This window comes from Clarias gariepinus, chromosome 24, assembly GCF_024256425.1.
Source record: "Clarias gariepinus isolate MV-2021 ecotype Netherlands chromosome 24, CGAR_prim_01v2, whole genome shotgun sequence".
Taxonomy (NCBI): domain Eukaryota; kingdom Metazoa; phylum Chordata; class Actinopteri; order Siluriformes; family Clariidae; genus Clarias; species Clarias gariepinus.
In genome coordinates this window covers 10,137,826-10,155,050 of record NC_071123.1, presented here as the reverse complement: position 1 = coordinate 10,155,050, position 17,225 = coordinate 10,137,826, and the positions used below count along the sequence as shown (strand labels likewise).

Sequence of the window (17,225 nt, the reverse complement as noted above, 5' to 3'; positions counted from 1 at the left end):
TTGGCCGAGCTCTCTCAGGAAGGGAGGGATAAGAGGTCCCACATTAATCACGGTTTTACAGCCAATCAGGGGCATCTGTAAGCTTGTGCACGCGAAGGGAGCGGCTAGCGCTTTCCTACGAGTGTGTTACTCCGCCCCTAATGGTGCGTGAGCAAGCAGTTCGAAAAGATGCGATCGGCTGACGTAAACACGGGAAACACGGGATAGTCTTCTTCCCGACTGAGTGGTAGTAGTTGCCTTAATGTGGGAGCCCCCTAGCGACGGGAAGGAATTGGCTACTACTAATATTGGGGAGAAAATTGGAAAAACCCAAAGAAATAATAATTATTAATTAAAAAAAAAAACAGCCACACTAGGAAACTCACAATCCCACAGCAAGAAGAGGCAGAGGTACCCCATAAAGAAAGATAAATGCTCAGTGCAACTGTTATTTGACAAATGAAAATACTTTGAATGATTTAAGAACATGTAAAACACTAGCTGTTTTGCATTAAAAACTAAACATACGTACTTCCGTACCCGGTAAAAACATTTACACACCCTCTCTGCACATTAAGAGCTCTTACTTTCTCCCCGTCAATACATATTCTTAAACATGCAGTTATTTACTTAACTTAATATATGGAATTTAACAAAACCTTCATCCTTTTCTTTAAAAGAAACTAATATATAAGAACAATTGCAACAATTTTGCTTTAAGTGCTTTAAGCAACTTGAGAGTTGAGGCACTCCTTTTGTGTTGACTACAATTGATCTATTGTGCTTGGACAAGTTCTTTGATGCTTCTTATTTCCAGATGTAATAATTTTTCAGCAACTGATTTTGTGAATTTTTGTGTATCAACTAATTAATGATTGTCTGTGACAGATAGGTATGTGTATTGGTAGTGTACTGTATGTTCAGCCTTACCAGTAGTGAGTTCAGAAAACAGTGTAGCCAGATATTGATAATGCCATCATTATCAATGCCATCAGATGTTGCCAATGTTTCTCCAGCAAGTGTACTTCGCACAATCCTCTTGACTCCTTTTTACTTGCAAGAAAATGAGGAGAACTTTCCATTTTTACCCATTAGAAAAAATAAAGTGTTCTCCCTGAGTACCTCCATCCAAAAGATTTTAAAAAGAGGCATCACTAAATACAATAATCTTAAGAGTACTAACTTTCCCAAGGTGTTGGAAGTTCAGTATTACATTTTTACTCTGTTTGCTTTCTGAATTGTTTGCACAGTTGTATTTTTATTGCTTGAAGCTAAGTTACTTGCATCAAACATAACATCTGGTCTGCTCTGTCTTTCAACCCAGAGAATTTGACCCACTTTAGATCTGAGAGTGTTCAACAGATCGAGATGGATCCAAATGAATGTAGCTTTCCTGATGTATTTGCATGTATTTTGTTCACAGTTTTAAAGTCTATTCCCACATAACAAAAGTTTTCATGTTCCTCACATCCTACCTGAAACTTTGCTCGAAGGAAAGGTAATACAGTTTTAGAGAAGCTTTGTGTGCCACCACAAATAAAGTTATTTACATGACAAGCGAGTACACCAGTCACAGTGGAGTTTGTATTTAACCAATAGAAAACAGCAGGATCTACTTTGGACATCTTTTCTTCTACCTTTATTACAATTTCCTTTTCTCTGTTGCACCAATATAATGAAGCATTAGCTAAACTTTATACACATATCTTGAGATTCCATAGTATTCCCTCACAGCTGGATATAGATGTCATTGGCAGTCCCATTCTTTAAAAAAATTATTTTATGTCCATGAAGTTCAGAGTCTATTGTCTTTGACAGATAACTGGCACAAGTAGCCATAACGCTTCTCCTTTTGCAGATCTGACTTAACTAACTCTAGCCACTAATCATGCTTTTGGTACTGTTCCAGTAGGTGTCTCTTTGAGAGTACAACCCCATCTGGTGAAAGCCTGATTCTTAACTTCGGATTGGCACCCTGTCCAGGGTGTACCCCGCCTCGAGCCCTAAGTCTCCTGGGATAGGCTCCAGGCCCCTTGCTTCACTTTGCACCCTAGAGGTTAGTCCCGGTTCTCCAATTGTCTCATTCCCTGCTGCGTCTTGATTAGTGCTTCTTCTGTCAAAATCAATCTCCTACCCATGTTCACAGTCTATCTAAGATGGATGACAATGACAATTCCTGGTTCTTTCCACTCTGGAAATCACACTTGTAGTACACTTTGTCACCCATTGCATACTTTTTATTATGCAATAAGTGTGATGTAGTTGCTTCTACAATGCTCATTGTATTCTTTTTTAACATTTAGCTTCAGTAAAAACCTTTCTTAATGCATGTAACACAGAAAGATGTCTTGCCACCCACTCACTTTTCATAGTTCTCTTTAAGGTTGGAGGCTTATCTTTTACCACAAGGGGTAAGTTAGGGTTCGGCCAAAAAACTAACTGATGACGACTGTAGCCATAGACATTTTGCATGGTGTTTTTGCCATAAGAGCCCAGGTCATCGCTATGTTTAGATCACAACCAGTACTTGTCTTTACCTTTATTAAGATTTCACTAAGTGTTTGGTTGTGTCGCTCCAGAGGACCATTGCTCCACGGGCCGTATACTGCTGTATTTCTACAGTATGTTGTTCTCTGCCATATCTCTCACCTCATCATTGTTGAATTCTCCACATTATTTCTGAGGTGGGTCATGTATACTTGTTTCACAATTTCACAGGACCTTTTGGTGGTCAGAACACTTTCTGCACTAAACCATGCGAACTGATCAATCATATGGCGATATCAGATACCTTGTTCGAGTTCATGCAGATCTGCAAAATTTGCAAAAATTAGCTTAGACGCATCCTGTTTTTCCTGATCATCCTTGAGATGTTTCTTTAGCTTAATTGGAGTTCACCTGTGGTAAATTCAGTTGATTGGACATGATTTGGAAAGGCACACACCTGTCTATATAAGGTCCCACAGTTGACAGTCCATGTCAGAGCACATACCAAGCATGAAGTCAAAGGAATTGTCTGTAGACCTTCAAGACAGGATTGTCTCGAGGCACAAATATGGGGAAGGTTACTTAAAACCTTCTGCCGCTTTGAAGGTCCCAATGAGCATAGTGGCCTCCTAAAGGGCTCTGAGACCATGAGAAACAAAATTCTCTGGCCACTCATCCAGAGTGACTCGCATTTTTATCTCATTATAAGCATGTACTTTGACATACAGCACATTTGAATCTGTGCCCATACTTGTCCAGTGGGTTTGTGCCAGGCATCGGTGTCCTTGGCTGTTTATTTTCTCCCCATGTCATGCTCTCTGTCACCTGTGCTCTTTTAAATATGCACTTTACAAAATAATTTCCTGCAAAAATTCTTAACTGACAAAAAAGTCAGATCTGCACATGCTGTTAGCAATAACAGTTGTTCTTTTATCTTTGAGCATGTTTAAATTTTCTTTAGTAAAGTCACCATGCTGCTGTATTTATTCAAATCGTCTACCTGTAAGTCCAGCGCATTTTCCCTTACTCTTCCGAAAGCGCCAAATCCAAAACGGCGAAAGCTTGTTTACTTTTTCAAGTTAGGTAACTCTAATCCAAACTCCAAATTCATTCTCCCAGCTACCAATATTAATCAACAAATGGCAATACTTTGAACTATTTAAGAACAGGTTTATTACTTTAGTCATCTCACATAGAAATGAAACATACTGTACATACTTCCATACTCGACAAAAACATTTAAACACCCACTATCCACAATCAGAGCTCTCACTTGCTCTACGTACAATATTTACATTTACATCAAGGCATTTGGCAGATACTCTTATCCAGAGCGACTTACAAAAGTGCTTTGAAGTTTCCGTCATTGTCTATAGTACACATATTCTCATACTTTCAGTAATTTATATTTGCAGATAATAACAGCTTCATGCAGTAAAGCAGTAATGCATTCAGACCATCTACCATCAGAAAGGGAAAGCTTCTGACTTTGGCTTTTTAGGAAATAAGTGAGTAGAAAGTACCAATCTTAAGACCAGCTGCAAGGTTTGGTAGAAACCTAGCCAAGAGATGTCCAAGCAACTACATTTACATTTACTGCATTTACATTTACATTTACTGCATTCTCATTATACATCTGAAAAGTTCAGGGTTAAGCGCCTTGCTTAAGGGCCCAACAGGAGCAACTTGGTGGTTGTGGGGTTTAAACCTGGGACCACAGTTTAATGCCTTAACCACTGAGCTACTGCTGACCCTAATAGAGTTAAGCATCATCTGGCACAGTAGCACCACATTAGGTGTATTTAATAAGAAGATTAAGCATATAACCTGTTTAACTGTTTATGTATTTTAAAAAGGAAACAAATATGATGAACATTTAATAAAAAGGAACATCAATGGCTAAGAAGTAAAGAATTATTTAAAATCTAACTCGATCAAAGAATGTCCTATTTGCACAGGATTAGTATTATTTTGGAACCTCTTGTGATATAGAATTTAATTTTTTCTTTCGCTCTTTAGCTAATGCTTTCTGCACATTGTATTTTTGTAAGGTGTATAGTGATATGACCCAGTACCTAAAATACTTTCAAAGCACCCCAACTCCATTCATTGCAAGGCTCAATTCTTTGTAGAACTTGGATTAACACACACAGCAAACAAAAACCGTTAAAAAAATATATACGACCCTGCAAATTTCTGGCCAAATCACAGACACGCTTATTCGGCCAGGATTAATATTATCACAGGATCTCTAAGTTCAGCAAAACATGGTAGGTCATTTGTGGGGAAATTTTTTACTTTTGCATAAGATTTAGATCACAGAAAACCTCTGCAAATATCACACTTGACTAGAGGTCTCCAGGTAATACTAATCCTGTGCAAAGAGGACATAAGATGAAGTGGCCTAAAGCCAGTGGCAAGAAAAAAAAATTAAGACTTTAAATCATAGGCAATTTCACTAGGAAAGTAAGCAAAAACAAAAAAACCCTCTAGGGAGAGGTAAATAACAGAAAAAGTAATCCTGGATCTTGCAAAAACGAGATGTACAGTATTAGGAAGAGCCTGCTGGGAGGCACTAGAACAGGAAATGAATGATCAAAAAGTAGTCTGGAACAGTCATTCTGGAGTACACTGACAGCACTGGGTATGGCAGTGAGTTGTATAAATCAAAAACCAATGATGAGTATGCCCAGAGCCTTCAAATGAAAATTCTGAGATAAAAAAAAAACAGCTACTGTAAGCTACCCTATAAACATCTTACTGAGCTCCCCAGGGCACCTTGCCTACCTAGTGTAGAAAAATCAATAAGGTGGTGGGAAAAGCAAGACCTGCCTTGAACCAAGAACCAAATGAGGTATCATAAACAGAATCTGCAAAGGAAACATTCTAGACCAAAGTCATTCCAGAGCAATGCTACATATACAACACGTATTTAAAGGCAGACTTTTATGGCTTTTCTGGGTATATGGATCACTTAACACTGATCTGGAGCAAATCCGGGCAACCAAGTTAGTAAAAACTCAACCCATCCACAATATGTCCCAATCTGATGGTAAATAACTTTGATTTTATCCTGCATAATCTCAAAACGTGATAAGTTCTACATACCAGACAGCCTCCAGAAAAAAAATTACCAGCTATGGTAATACATTTCTGATATTTTTACACTTGATAGGACACATTTGCAGGCATTGGCTTAAGAAATGCAGAACAATGGCTCACTTTGCATTATCCTCTTCCAGACAGCCTATGAAGTACTTCCAAATAGCTGTACACTGACAATATGTCTTTCTAGGAATGACACTTCCTGGCTAAGCAATTCAGAATCATTGAGTGGACTTGTAAAAAGTAGACTATACTCACTCATCGTCTCAAAACAGGATAAAAAACGCTGGAAGATATTCTTGCATGGGTCAGGGAGAGCAAGTGTGCCAAACTCAGACATCACAATTCGATTCATCTCACTGTTCCGCTTGTAGGAATCACTGCGCAGAAAACGACTCCTGTAGGTCACCTGACCATCAGAGATTTGAAAGCAGTGCATCATGGCCATTCCATCAAACCAGTGGTTGTAGCTAAAAAAATAGAGAGAATATTCTGTCATAAACTAGCACCACAGGTTTATGTAAAATAATAAACGGGTTATGTATGTTTGGACATTATAGGGACACATAGTTATCCTTGGTTTCCATTGGCATATGTCACTTGAGGGGGTTTTAACCTGAGGCCACTTTCTCTGTCTGGTTCTCTTGGGGACAGGTCTGGGATCATAGGAAAGATGCACTGACACTATATTGATTACTATATTGCTATATTATATAGTTATATATAATATAGCAATATAGCATATAGTTATGCTATATTGTTCCCTGTGGTCATTACCCATTATAAGAAAATGGTGGACATTGAATTGGTCCTGGGACTCATCTTATCATACAGTTGTGTAATTATGTGCTTGGATTCAGTGGAAGTAATCTGGAAGTAAAACATTTTAATAAACCTTATCAGATAAGAAAGGGAACAACTGTAAGGATGAGAGTAAAAGAGTGAGATAGCAAAGAAATAGAGACTTTGAGCTCACTACTGCTGCTACCCTACCAACTTTGTAAATGAGAAGGAGGTAAACCTTTCTTCCATTAACATCCAGGAAATGTTGATTGTGTCACTGCATCTTTCCCATGATCCCAGACCTGTCCCCAAGAGAACCAGACAGAGAAAGTGGCCTCAGGTTAAAACCCCCTCAAGTGACAAGGATTGGGGTTCCTGTGTGTGTGTGTGTGTGTGTGTGTGTGTGTGTGTGTGTGTGAGAGAGAGAGAGAGAGAGAGAGAGAGAGAGAGAGAGAGAGAGAAAACATAACAGTGCAATACTATATTGTTCTGGTTTTAATCAAGTAATTAAGGAACTTTACTTACTGTTGATTTCCAAATTCAAACTTTCCAGGACCATTGCGAAGAAAATTTCCACAAATCCATGTAGGTATTGTACCTTTGATGGTGGTAGGAAGAGGCTCTGATGTCTCTTCTACACTTTGCACAAGTGGCCCAATGTACTGAAGCCCATGCCTCCCCTTAGTATGATATCCTCTTTGGTAATTGTTCAAAACTGAAAAAAGATCAAATCACATAATAGCAATAACACAAGAATAAAAATGGTTTAATCTGCACATTATGCATACTGTATAAATGATGTATATCATAACATACTGCGTAACATATACTACAACCTGTCTAAAAACAGAAAAGCTTTCAAACACATAAAACTACAGTACTTTTAAATTTGTTTAAACATTTAAAAAAAAAAAGTTTGTAGGCAGAATATTCCCAATAAAAGAGAATGTCACCAAAAAAAGCAGCTAGTTTTTTTGTAATGTCAATTAGTTTTACATCATCATTTCATTATAAGTACTTGGTTTGATTAGCGCACCCCTCACATTTGGTGTTTATTTGTCTCTGCTGCCTGTCAAAAGCCTGCAGTATATTTAATTTAAAATTAAATAATGTTTGAGCTTTAACTTCTGACCTTCAGATTTATCCAGAGAATATTTACATCTGAATTATGTAAACAGTGGAAAAATGACATACATTATACTTTATAGATTATTGGTACTATAACTTGGTGTAATTTCTAGAACATACAGTAAATGCAATGCAATACCAGTGTGTCTAATTCCTATTAAGGATTGAACAAAATAATAATTTGCCATTGTTGGCAGGACATGGTTCTGGGTTTTTAAAGGACATCTTACTGAAGCTCTTAGCTCTTTTCTGTGGGAAAACTTACGCTTTGGCTTTTAGTGCACATTGAACAACAAACTGTGCCACTGTAAACAGACAAAAAAAGTGACTGGACACTGTTGCACAGCATGTATTGGACTGGAATCCGAATAACAATACAATTTTAGGTTAAAATAAGTATATAGCAAAGGGCTAACCTTCTACCCAATCAATTAAGCATGGATAGGGGCACTCATTCCTATCCTGTACTGGCTAGGCACAAAGACAGATAAACCCTAATCAAAACATGCTGTATTTAGAATTCTCCACTGGTCCTGGAAAAGCCACTGATTTGCATGGCTTACAGTGAAACAAGTGATGCATCAAACAAAGACAAGCTTTTTGTATTGTAAATTGCATCTGGGCTGTTCTGTAGGGAAGCCTACCTAGGGTTATGTATCTGAGCCACTGAGGACACAGTGGCTGAATTTAGTTTTTGAAGCTAACGTCCCCGCCGATTTACCTAAATCAGCCAATAAACGCTAGGTCACTAACCCTAGGTAGTGAATGACAACTGCTGTGTTCGCTATTACACACAACACTCGCTTAGGCGCCATTTTGCTCCAGCGGCGAAAAACAATGGCCGACAGCTTCTAATCACTCGGGGCGGGTCTTTGCTAAAACACCAGTGTCAATCAACTAGTGTAGGAGCGGCCTCTGTCGGTGTGGCGTCACATCGACAGGCATTTGTGATTGGCCTGATTTCAGAAGGGGCATGTTATTGTAATAAATGAAAAGAAAACCACTGAGCGGCTCTTTATCATCGTAGAGTGGTTGTGTACGCACTCTCCTAACACACAGTCCAGTCCAAACAGCCTAAAAAAGTGCATGTAGGCCTGTATGACCCCTTTAAATAGTAGAAAATGTATATCTTCTGTGGGAATAAAATAAATGTTTGCTGAAATCTCCTTCTGAAAACAAGAAATAAAAAAGAAGAAAAATCCATCGTAGCAAGGAGATAAGCAGATGTCAGGATGACTTTCAAAAAAGTAGTGAAAAGAGGCAAGGCCACAGACAGCCAATAAACGCTTAAGGGTTGATTTATCTAGTGGGCCATCTATTTCCTAAGATCTTTGCCAGAGCTTATTCACTAAATACTGTGTGTGCTAGTGTGAATAAACAAGAGGAACACAGTGAACTGGGAAAATAAATTTGAATTCAAATAACAAAAAAAAGAGTGGACTAAAAAAGTGTGCATCATTCATGTAACCAGATACAAATGGCAGGTGAGGTAGTTCTTTATTTCCTCTCTCTGGTCCATGGAAAAAACTATTAATACATAATGGACCACTTTAGCCTGTACAGTACTTTACTATGTTAACTAGTGGTAAAATGAGGATTACAGGAAGGATGACATTTCATTTAGTACAAAATTTCAATACCTATGGAGTAAATCACTGTCAGTCGCAGTAAGCACACAGCATCCTAATTACACCACATACAGACAGGGCTAACATCTGTTGGTTTTTTAGAGGCTTGACTACGATGTGTGTTGTGTACTAGGTGTAAAAATGTGTAGGTGCTCAAGCATACGGCTCAGTTTTATCGTTTTCAATGATTTTAAAAGAACAGACTAGTTTTTTATATTTATTTATTTTGATTAAAAATTATTTATTTAAAAAAAATTGGGGGGGGTTAGGTGAGGTCAATTGGTTCATTCACGAGAAATTTCTGAAGTTTTCACTTGGTTTGACTTGAATGTAAAGTTTTGTAGTAAACATAATATTAATAGCAAAAGGAAAGATATCGCTAAAATGTAATCATCATTCTGATGAACTTTGCTGTTATCTTTGTGCACTTGGTGCTGCCCCTTTCTTTTTATCCACTTACTGTTTACCTGTGCACAAAGCAAGGTCCATAAAGACATGGTGGTTTTGGAAGAACTTGACAGGCCTGCACAGAGTCCTGACCTAAATGCAATAGAACACCTTTGGGATGAATTAGAGCAGAGAATGCGAGCCAGGCCTTCTCGTCCAACATCAGTGACTGACTTTACAAATGTGATTCTGGAAGAATGGTCAAAAATTCCCATGAATACACTTCTAAATCTTGTGAAAAGCCTTCACAGAAGTGTTGAAGCTGTAATAGCTGCAAATGGTGGGCTAACATCATATTAAACTCTGTGTATTAAGTATATATTATATATATATATACAGTTGCCTGTTTAATACTGTGTTGTGAGAAACCGTCTATTGTGCTTATTTCATATCGTTATCGTAGTGTAATGTTACAGGATTCATTAGTGGTGTAAACACATACTGCCCCATTTAATTTGTTCTATTTGCTCATTTCCTTACACACTTCTAGTAAATAAAACACAATTGTATATTGAAAAAAAAGATACTGTCAAAATCCCTGCTGTCAGTGTGGTAAAATGGTGTACATTTACAACACAATGTGTTTACAGAGTCAGCCAAAAAAAACTCTGGGGGAGAAAAAAATATTTTAATACTAAATGTATTGCTATACATTATGCATTGAAATAAATGATTATATATGACATATACTGTATAATGATATGTCATTATACTTTGCCATTGTCTCCCAAACAAGCAGAATACTGCCTTTCCAAACAGAGATTCGATCATGATTGTTGGCAGATACTGTGTAAACCAGGCATATCCTATCTTGTTTAATAGTCAGAAGCATTAGAATCATGCAAGCAAATTGAGCTGAGACACAGAAGCTCTCTCTCTCTCTCTCTCTCTCTCACACACACACACACACACACACACCACTGCTATGTGATTAGGGCATTTTCTCATACAAATAGAGGCGCATGGCTGAAATAGCATCCTCTTACCTGTATGAACAGGCTTCCCATGTGACATGGTGAAAGATGATGCGCTCTTGATGGCAGAGCGGATAACGCGGATGTGGATGCGCAGGGCTAGAGAGAGAGAGAAAAAGAGAGAGAGAGAGGGAGAGAAAGAGAGACCCATTCACAAGAAACCCGCCTCTGGCTAAATTAAACTGACCCGTCATTAAGGGGGGAAAAAAACACTAACACGACATTAACCGTGAGTGTCAGGGACTAAGTTCTGTCTGTGACCTCTAGAGGGCAGAAGTGGCACATTATTTGATACAAACAACTAGACTTAGCATTTAGCTGGGAATAATAAAGATAGCATATACTGTAGCCTATATGCGAATTTATTAACACAGTAGGCTAATATTTGCATATATCCAACAATAATAAATAGAAAAAGTACTAATATTCATAATAGTGACAAATAATTAGTCAAACAAATGACTGACCAGCACCAGGACTAGCACTTTTGCATTGGATAAAACTAAAGCTACAAACACATTTGATAGCCCTAGCTAAAAGACTTTAGGACTGTAATGAATTAAAACAGATTACAAGTTAAGACTTACCCATCATTTTTTATTTTATTTTAATTTCTTATAAGTATTTTTAGTATTTTAAGTATCCTGAATGTGCAGTGCACCAACAGTAAACATACAGCCAGTTCCTTTTGTTTGGCTCTGCTCCAGTCAGTCGTTGACCAGGTTATGTAACCACACTCGTAACTCTGCCTCTTCCTGATAGGAAAACTAACCCTTATATCGCTGTGTTGTTATCTGTAAAATCGGAGTAGGTTTACCATTTCCGTTGAGGTATTTATGGTTAGATGGAAATTTATTATTTCTCTATATAATCCCCTGCTACACTGATGTACATGGTGTGCTTGGATACCACAATGTTTCATGGTGTGAATAAATCAGTTTCAGTATCAGGATTAAGAAATCTGTTCCAAATTCAACATATTCTAATACTACAGAAACACAAAATAATATATAACTGTTAGGGTTAGGGTTCCAAATTTATAACCATTTCTAATTGAATTTTATAAAGTATCAAAGTAGACGTTGTTTTAAACTAAAAGGTAACAACCAACCAAAGGTAGAAAGTTTTCTAAACCGGAGCAATAGTCAGACTTCCTGCTTCACATATTGAGCTCTGGCCCAAGCAACACTTTAATATGTGTTAAATATGTGTAACTATCTTGAAACAAGGTCAGGTCTGTATTGGGATGTGGCAATAACTTCCAGCCTTGTTCCTGTACTGTGCAAGTGGTGTCCAATTTGAGACTGTAGAAAAAGGAACATATTAGAGAAAATACAAAAATGTAACACTGGAAGATATTTTTGCAAGTGCCAAACTCAGAAACCACAATTAAATTCTGCTTGTAGGAAGCCACTCCTGTTGGTCAGCTGACTATCAGCATTCTGAAAACAGTGCATCAAGGCCATTCCAACTAAACAGTGATTAAATTTCTTAAACAGAAAATAAATATACTGTAGTCATAAATTGGTTTCATAGATTCATAAACAGTTTGGACTGATGGCGACGAGCTAATTATCTGCAGCAGTGGTAAAAGAATGCAGCTAAATCTAATTTGTTGTGATAAAAATATTTTGGACATTTATGCCAGTTAGTCAATACACATTACGCTATTTGATTTGATGCACTTTGATCTTAATTTGTGTAAAACCCAAACAGCTCTCCAAACATTCTTCTGCACTTGCTTTTTAGGTAGAAATAAATAAAAAGGGAAATAAATCAATAAAACATTTGCAATGTGACATGATGTCTCTTTCCATGAAGTCCATGATGGTTTCCCAAAGCTGTTGTGTACACATTTGGAATGAACTGGAATGTCACTGGTGCCCCAAGTCCCATCACCCAGCATAATCTCACTAATGCTCTTATGCCTCACTGGGCAAAAATACTCACTAATGCTGTTGTGCTGAAATGTGTAATGCTGAATGAGCACGAAGCCTAGATATCTTTAAAATATCTAGCTGTAAACGTCCCAGTGTAAAATAATAATAATAATAATAATAATAATAATATAGAAAAAACATTTTATTTATTGACAATTATGTTACTGTTTTAAAAACCCTAAAGATTTAAGTGGTTGAATAAGGTGTACTGGGCTTGTTTTGTGCGGCAGAATTAAAATTACAATGGTCTGTGAAAAGTGTGGCCTACATACACTAATAAGAAATGGATTACAGATCAGTTACTGACACAAGAAGAAAACTTTAAAAGGTATTTTAATTATTGCATTTAAAAAAACGACAACAAATTATTACACACATTAAAATAAAAAAAACTGTATATAATTAAATATGACAATATTTAAATGCACTGTAATGCATTTTAAATGCACTTTGTCTCCAATGTGTAAGTTTTGTGTTTGGGGCCTTGTTTATTATTTATTATTATTATTATTATTATTATTATTATTTTGACATTTCTGTTCCCACATCTTTGATGAGAGTCTGGGTGGGTTGGTGGTGGGGAAATGGACTATAGCTGGTGAGTCAACCAGAGAGACAGATCTCCAGGGTTTTCCGGGTGAGGCTGACAGACCAGCTCCCCATCATGCACTCAAACAAAAGACTTGACAGCACAAGTCTGCTCAAAGCTATGCTCCCTGCTCAGCAGACCTGGATGGCCCTATACAGTCCACACACATGTAGGGCCCCACAAATTACGCAAGGCCCTAGCTACTTCTCATATCAAAGTGTATGTCAGTTTTGACTGACATACACAAGAAAGATATTTACTTGACTGAAACATGTACGGTTAAGTTGATCAGCTAGCTTTACAGTGCCTCTTTTAATCTGTATATGTTTAGCTTGCTATAGCCACTTGTCTCTCTTATATGACTTTGTATGTGACAAAAATGAATGAAACACTACTCATTAAATTTGCCTTCAAATATGCAAGAGGATTTATAAACTTAAGTTTAATCACAGATAAGCACATCGTGAGTGCACATGCATTCATATCTGTAGGGACCAGTTTAGAAAATATATGGGTGTGAAGGAACTACTCATAGGAGCACTTCATCTTAAAATGAGATGGTGATTAACCAATCTCTCATGCCTGGTTTATTTACAAATCCGTAGTAATGCAGAATAAAAAGCAATGGTAGATACACCCTTTTCTAATTATTTTTTACCATAGCTGAAGTCCTGAAGTCCCACGGTGCCTTGCATTCTTGACGTCACAATCCTATAAAATATTTTACTCGGTTGAAAAATTAATAAGAAAGGTATGTTATGATTTCCATTTTAACGATCAAATGTTACTGTGTAACACCTTAATTTCCTAAATTTTTTTAATAACTTAATATCAAAATATTATTCTGTGCACTCAAAGATAAAAGTCAGTATTGAAAGTTGTGAATTTTGTTCATAAAATGTGTTTATCATGTGTGGGTAATTTTGAACCAGTTTTAGCTAGGAAGAAGTGTGGGCAAATTAGGAGCCTGGTGGATGAGTGTGAGATCAAATGAAAAGTCTTGGTGAAACAGGTCTGCATTCGGTTCTTCACTCCACTACATTCTCTGTACTGGTTTTCTAATAAGCTCCTGTCTTCCTGGATTGAAATAATTATAATGTTTAGATTTCCTAACCAGAGTTTTTAAATTTAAGGGTTTATGATCTCAGCATAGAACAAAAACATTTTAAGTAGAGTTACTCAGAATCTTGATAGTCATATATAAGCTATAATTACTGCTACTGTGGGGGCTTAAGAGAGGATGTATGTATGAGTGTACAGTAGGCTTGTATAGTGTACAGTAGGCTTACATGATCTAAATTACTTCCATGATGCAAAATTACTCACTGTCATAAAGATTTGTTAACACATACTCATCAAGCATAGATTTGCCTTACATTTCTGGGGTGACACTTGTTGAAACATTCCTAAATAATGTCATATAATTTAGTATACATGATATACTAGAATTCAACAGAATTCTGTTGTTGAATGGAAATCACACAGAAAACTAAAACAATATTTACTTACTAGGAGCATGCACTAAGCGTATGCTAATATTAACAGTTGATAAAGGGGGAAAGGGCACAAGTAATTGCCTAATAACAGGGTCACACAAAACAGCACCGCGTTCAACATGTTAAGCTGACGTGATTAAACACAGCGTTCCATCACATAAAAAAAAAAATACAAAAAAGAGGAGAAACACAGCTTATGAGATACACTTTATGATCTATACACACTCATTTAAGTACCTACAACATAGTAGTGATTATAGCTTGATTATTAACTATTTACTGATTATTAACAGCGAACCTGGAAAAGTAAGGAACAAAATAAAAAAACTGAGAAACAGTTAATGCTTGTACTGCTGTAGGGTACAAACTGTTCTTCAATCTATTTGTTCTGGTTTTGATAGTTCTGTACTATCTATCTGATGGTAACAGTTCAATCCGAGGGTGACCAGGGTGAAACAGATCTTTAATGATACTGCTTACTTTATTAAAACAGCAGGAATTGTATAGTTCCGCAAAAAAAAAGGAGAGGGCATCCAATGATCTTCTGGGCCGAGTTAATTAGCCTCTGGAGCTCTTTTTTTCTGTGCAGCTGTAGGGCTAAAAAAAAAAAAAAAGCAAAAACAGAGACAATATGTCACAATGCTCTCTACAGTGCAACGATAGAAGGACACCAACTGTTTCGGAGAGGTCTTATTCTTTCTAAGGACCCTAAGAAAGTAAAGTCTCAGCTGTGCCTTCTTCACCAGCTCTGTTATGTTTGTGCCCAATCGATCCAGTATGCAGGCTGAGACCTGGGGAGGTGTATTGGCCTACTGTAACCCTCTGTGTGCATTTTGACAGAAAGTCCTTGATCCATAGACATGAGCAACCGTAGGTCCAACAGTTTGCACACTAGTCTTTGTAGAAGGATGGTGTTAAATGCTAACGAAGAGGAGCCGAGCGTAGCTTCCTTGCTGCTCCAGATTTGTTAGTGTGGTATGGAAAGTTGTTGCTATCACGTCCTCTGTAGACCTAGTTGGTGGCAAGAATGATGTGATGTGACTTCATACCAGTTTTTCAAAACACTTTATGACCATTGGAGTGAGTGGCATCAAGCAGGATGGGATGGCAGACAGTGATAGTGACCAGTTGAAAAGCCTAGTAAAGACACTGGCCAGCTGATCACATCCGGGGACCCCATCAGGTCCTATGGCTATCCTTGAATTAAAGTGTGTGCCATACTTTCCACTCCACTCTGAGGGTGGAACTGCTGTTTTCTTCTGGATATGGTGTATCCATCCATGCTGGCATCACCTCAAAGCGACCAAGGAAGATGTTCAGCTCCTCCGCCAGCAATCTACAAACCTTTGGCTGCTTGTAGATTGGACCTGTAGTGGTCTATAAATTGGGCCTATGGGGTGGGTTTAAGCTTGGTAACGTAATGGCCCAGCCAAGTTATGAGAAGGGAGCTGGTGTACTTTGGTGAACCTCAGTCATTTAAAGATAGTATGGACACACTTGATGACCAAATCTCAGGTCATCTTTCACATCAGGTTATTAGTGATCTTAATTATCTCATGAGCATTACCAGTTGCCATATCTGTGCCCAGACCTAGGGTTCATATTTGAGCATCTGGTGCATGGCCTGCTCAGGTGACTTAGTCTAAATCAGTCTAAATTCCACTCCTCCCCCTCTTATCACTATGTCTGGAACTGTAAAAGGAGGTAGTATATCCAGATCATGACTTCACTCTGCTTTTGGAGGTCTTTTAAATCCACACCATTAGTAAGACTCATTTGGGGCACCCCTTTGGAGTTTGTTGTTATACAACCCATTCTTCTTTGATTCACCTTTCTAAATATGGAAAATCTTAAAAATGACAATACAAAATCTCTTTCAGGTTTTTCCAGTGTGTGCACATGTGTTTGTAACATGTGTCAAAGAGATAACCCTTGCAAAATAGCAGAATGATCCTGTAAGCTTTCAACATGACCTGGCATAGATTACCATACCTACAATGCATGGCAGACATCCTGTTATTGTAATCAATCAGATCTAAATCAGCTTTACATTTATCTTGTGTGCATTTACATTTTTAACTGAAAATCTTCATTCCAAAAAAAATAATCCTGGTACTCATGCATGACCTAAGATGAGACCCCATCTGTCTAAATAATATTGGTATGCATGTCTTTTTTATGATACATGATAAAAACATTATACAAGCTGCAAATGACGTACAATATCGACATTGCCAGTTACACTATCACAAGAAAAACATATGAATAGTCTCTGGGGTTCCTTGGCATAATCCTAAAGTCACAAACAAATTTGATACCCTGTTGACTGGAGAACAAAAAAAATTAAGTTTTATAAGAAATTAAAAGTATAGATCAGACAAAACTATTATGGCTATTGGCATAGTTGCATAAATTGAGACTGAGGGCAGCAAAAAGAAAAGAAATGAGCAAGCTGGAGATGAGAAGCTTTTGATTTGCCTTGTAGCAGAAGTGCAATCCTTAGTCAACTTATGTAAATGTGCATGAAACTGGGCCACTTCCTGATAATAAAAATAAACATGCCTAACACACTTTCATGCAAGCATTTACATTTTCCCAAATGTATTTAAATGAGTTAAATAGGTCATTGCATTAAATTCCTTAAACAATAGCTTTAGAGCTTGATCTTG

General features: G+C 37.4%; 1 protein-coding gene across 1 annotated transcript in view; it reads right to left on the bottom strand.

Annotated features, from left to right (window-relative positions):
* Positions 1 to 11,214, bottom strand: part of bco2a (beta-carotene oxygenase 2a) — a 29,047-nt gene extending 17,833 nt beyond the window's left edge. Inside the window, exons 1-4 of the mRNA XM_053485421.1 lie at positions 11,119 to 11,214; positions 10,544 to 10,630; positions 6,880 to 7,069; positions 5,830 to 6,041 (exon numbers count right to left, since the gene is read on the bottom strand). Coding sequence (XP_053341396.1) covers positions 5,830 to 6,041; positions 6,880 to 7,069; positions 10,544 to 10,630; positions 11,119 to 11,125 — 496 coding nt within the window. The 5' untranslated portion in view covers positions 11,126 to 11,214. The remainder of the gene's footprint in view (positions 1 to 5,829; positions 6,042 to 6,879; positions 7,070 to 10,543; positions 10,631 to 11,118) is intronic.
* Positions 11,215 to 17,225: the final 6,011 nt, after the last annotated feature.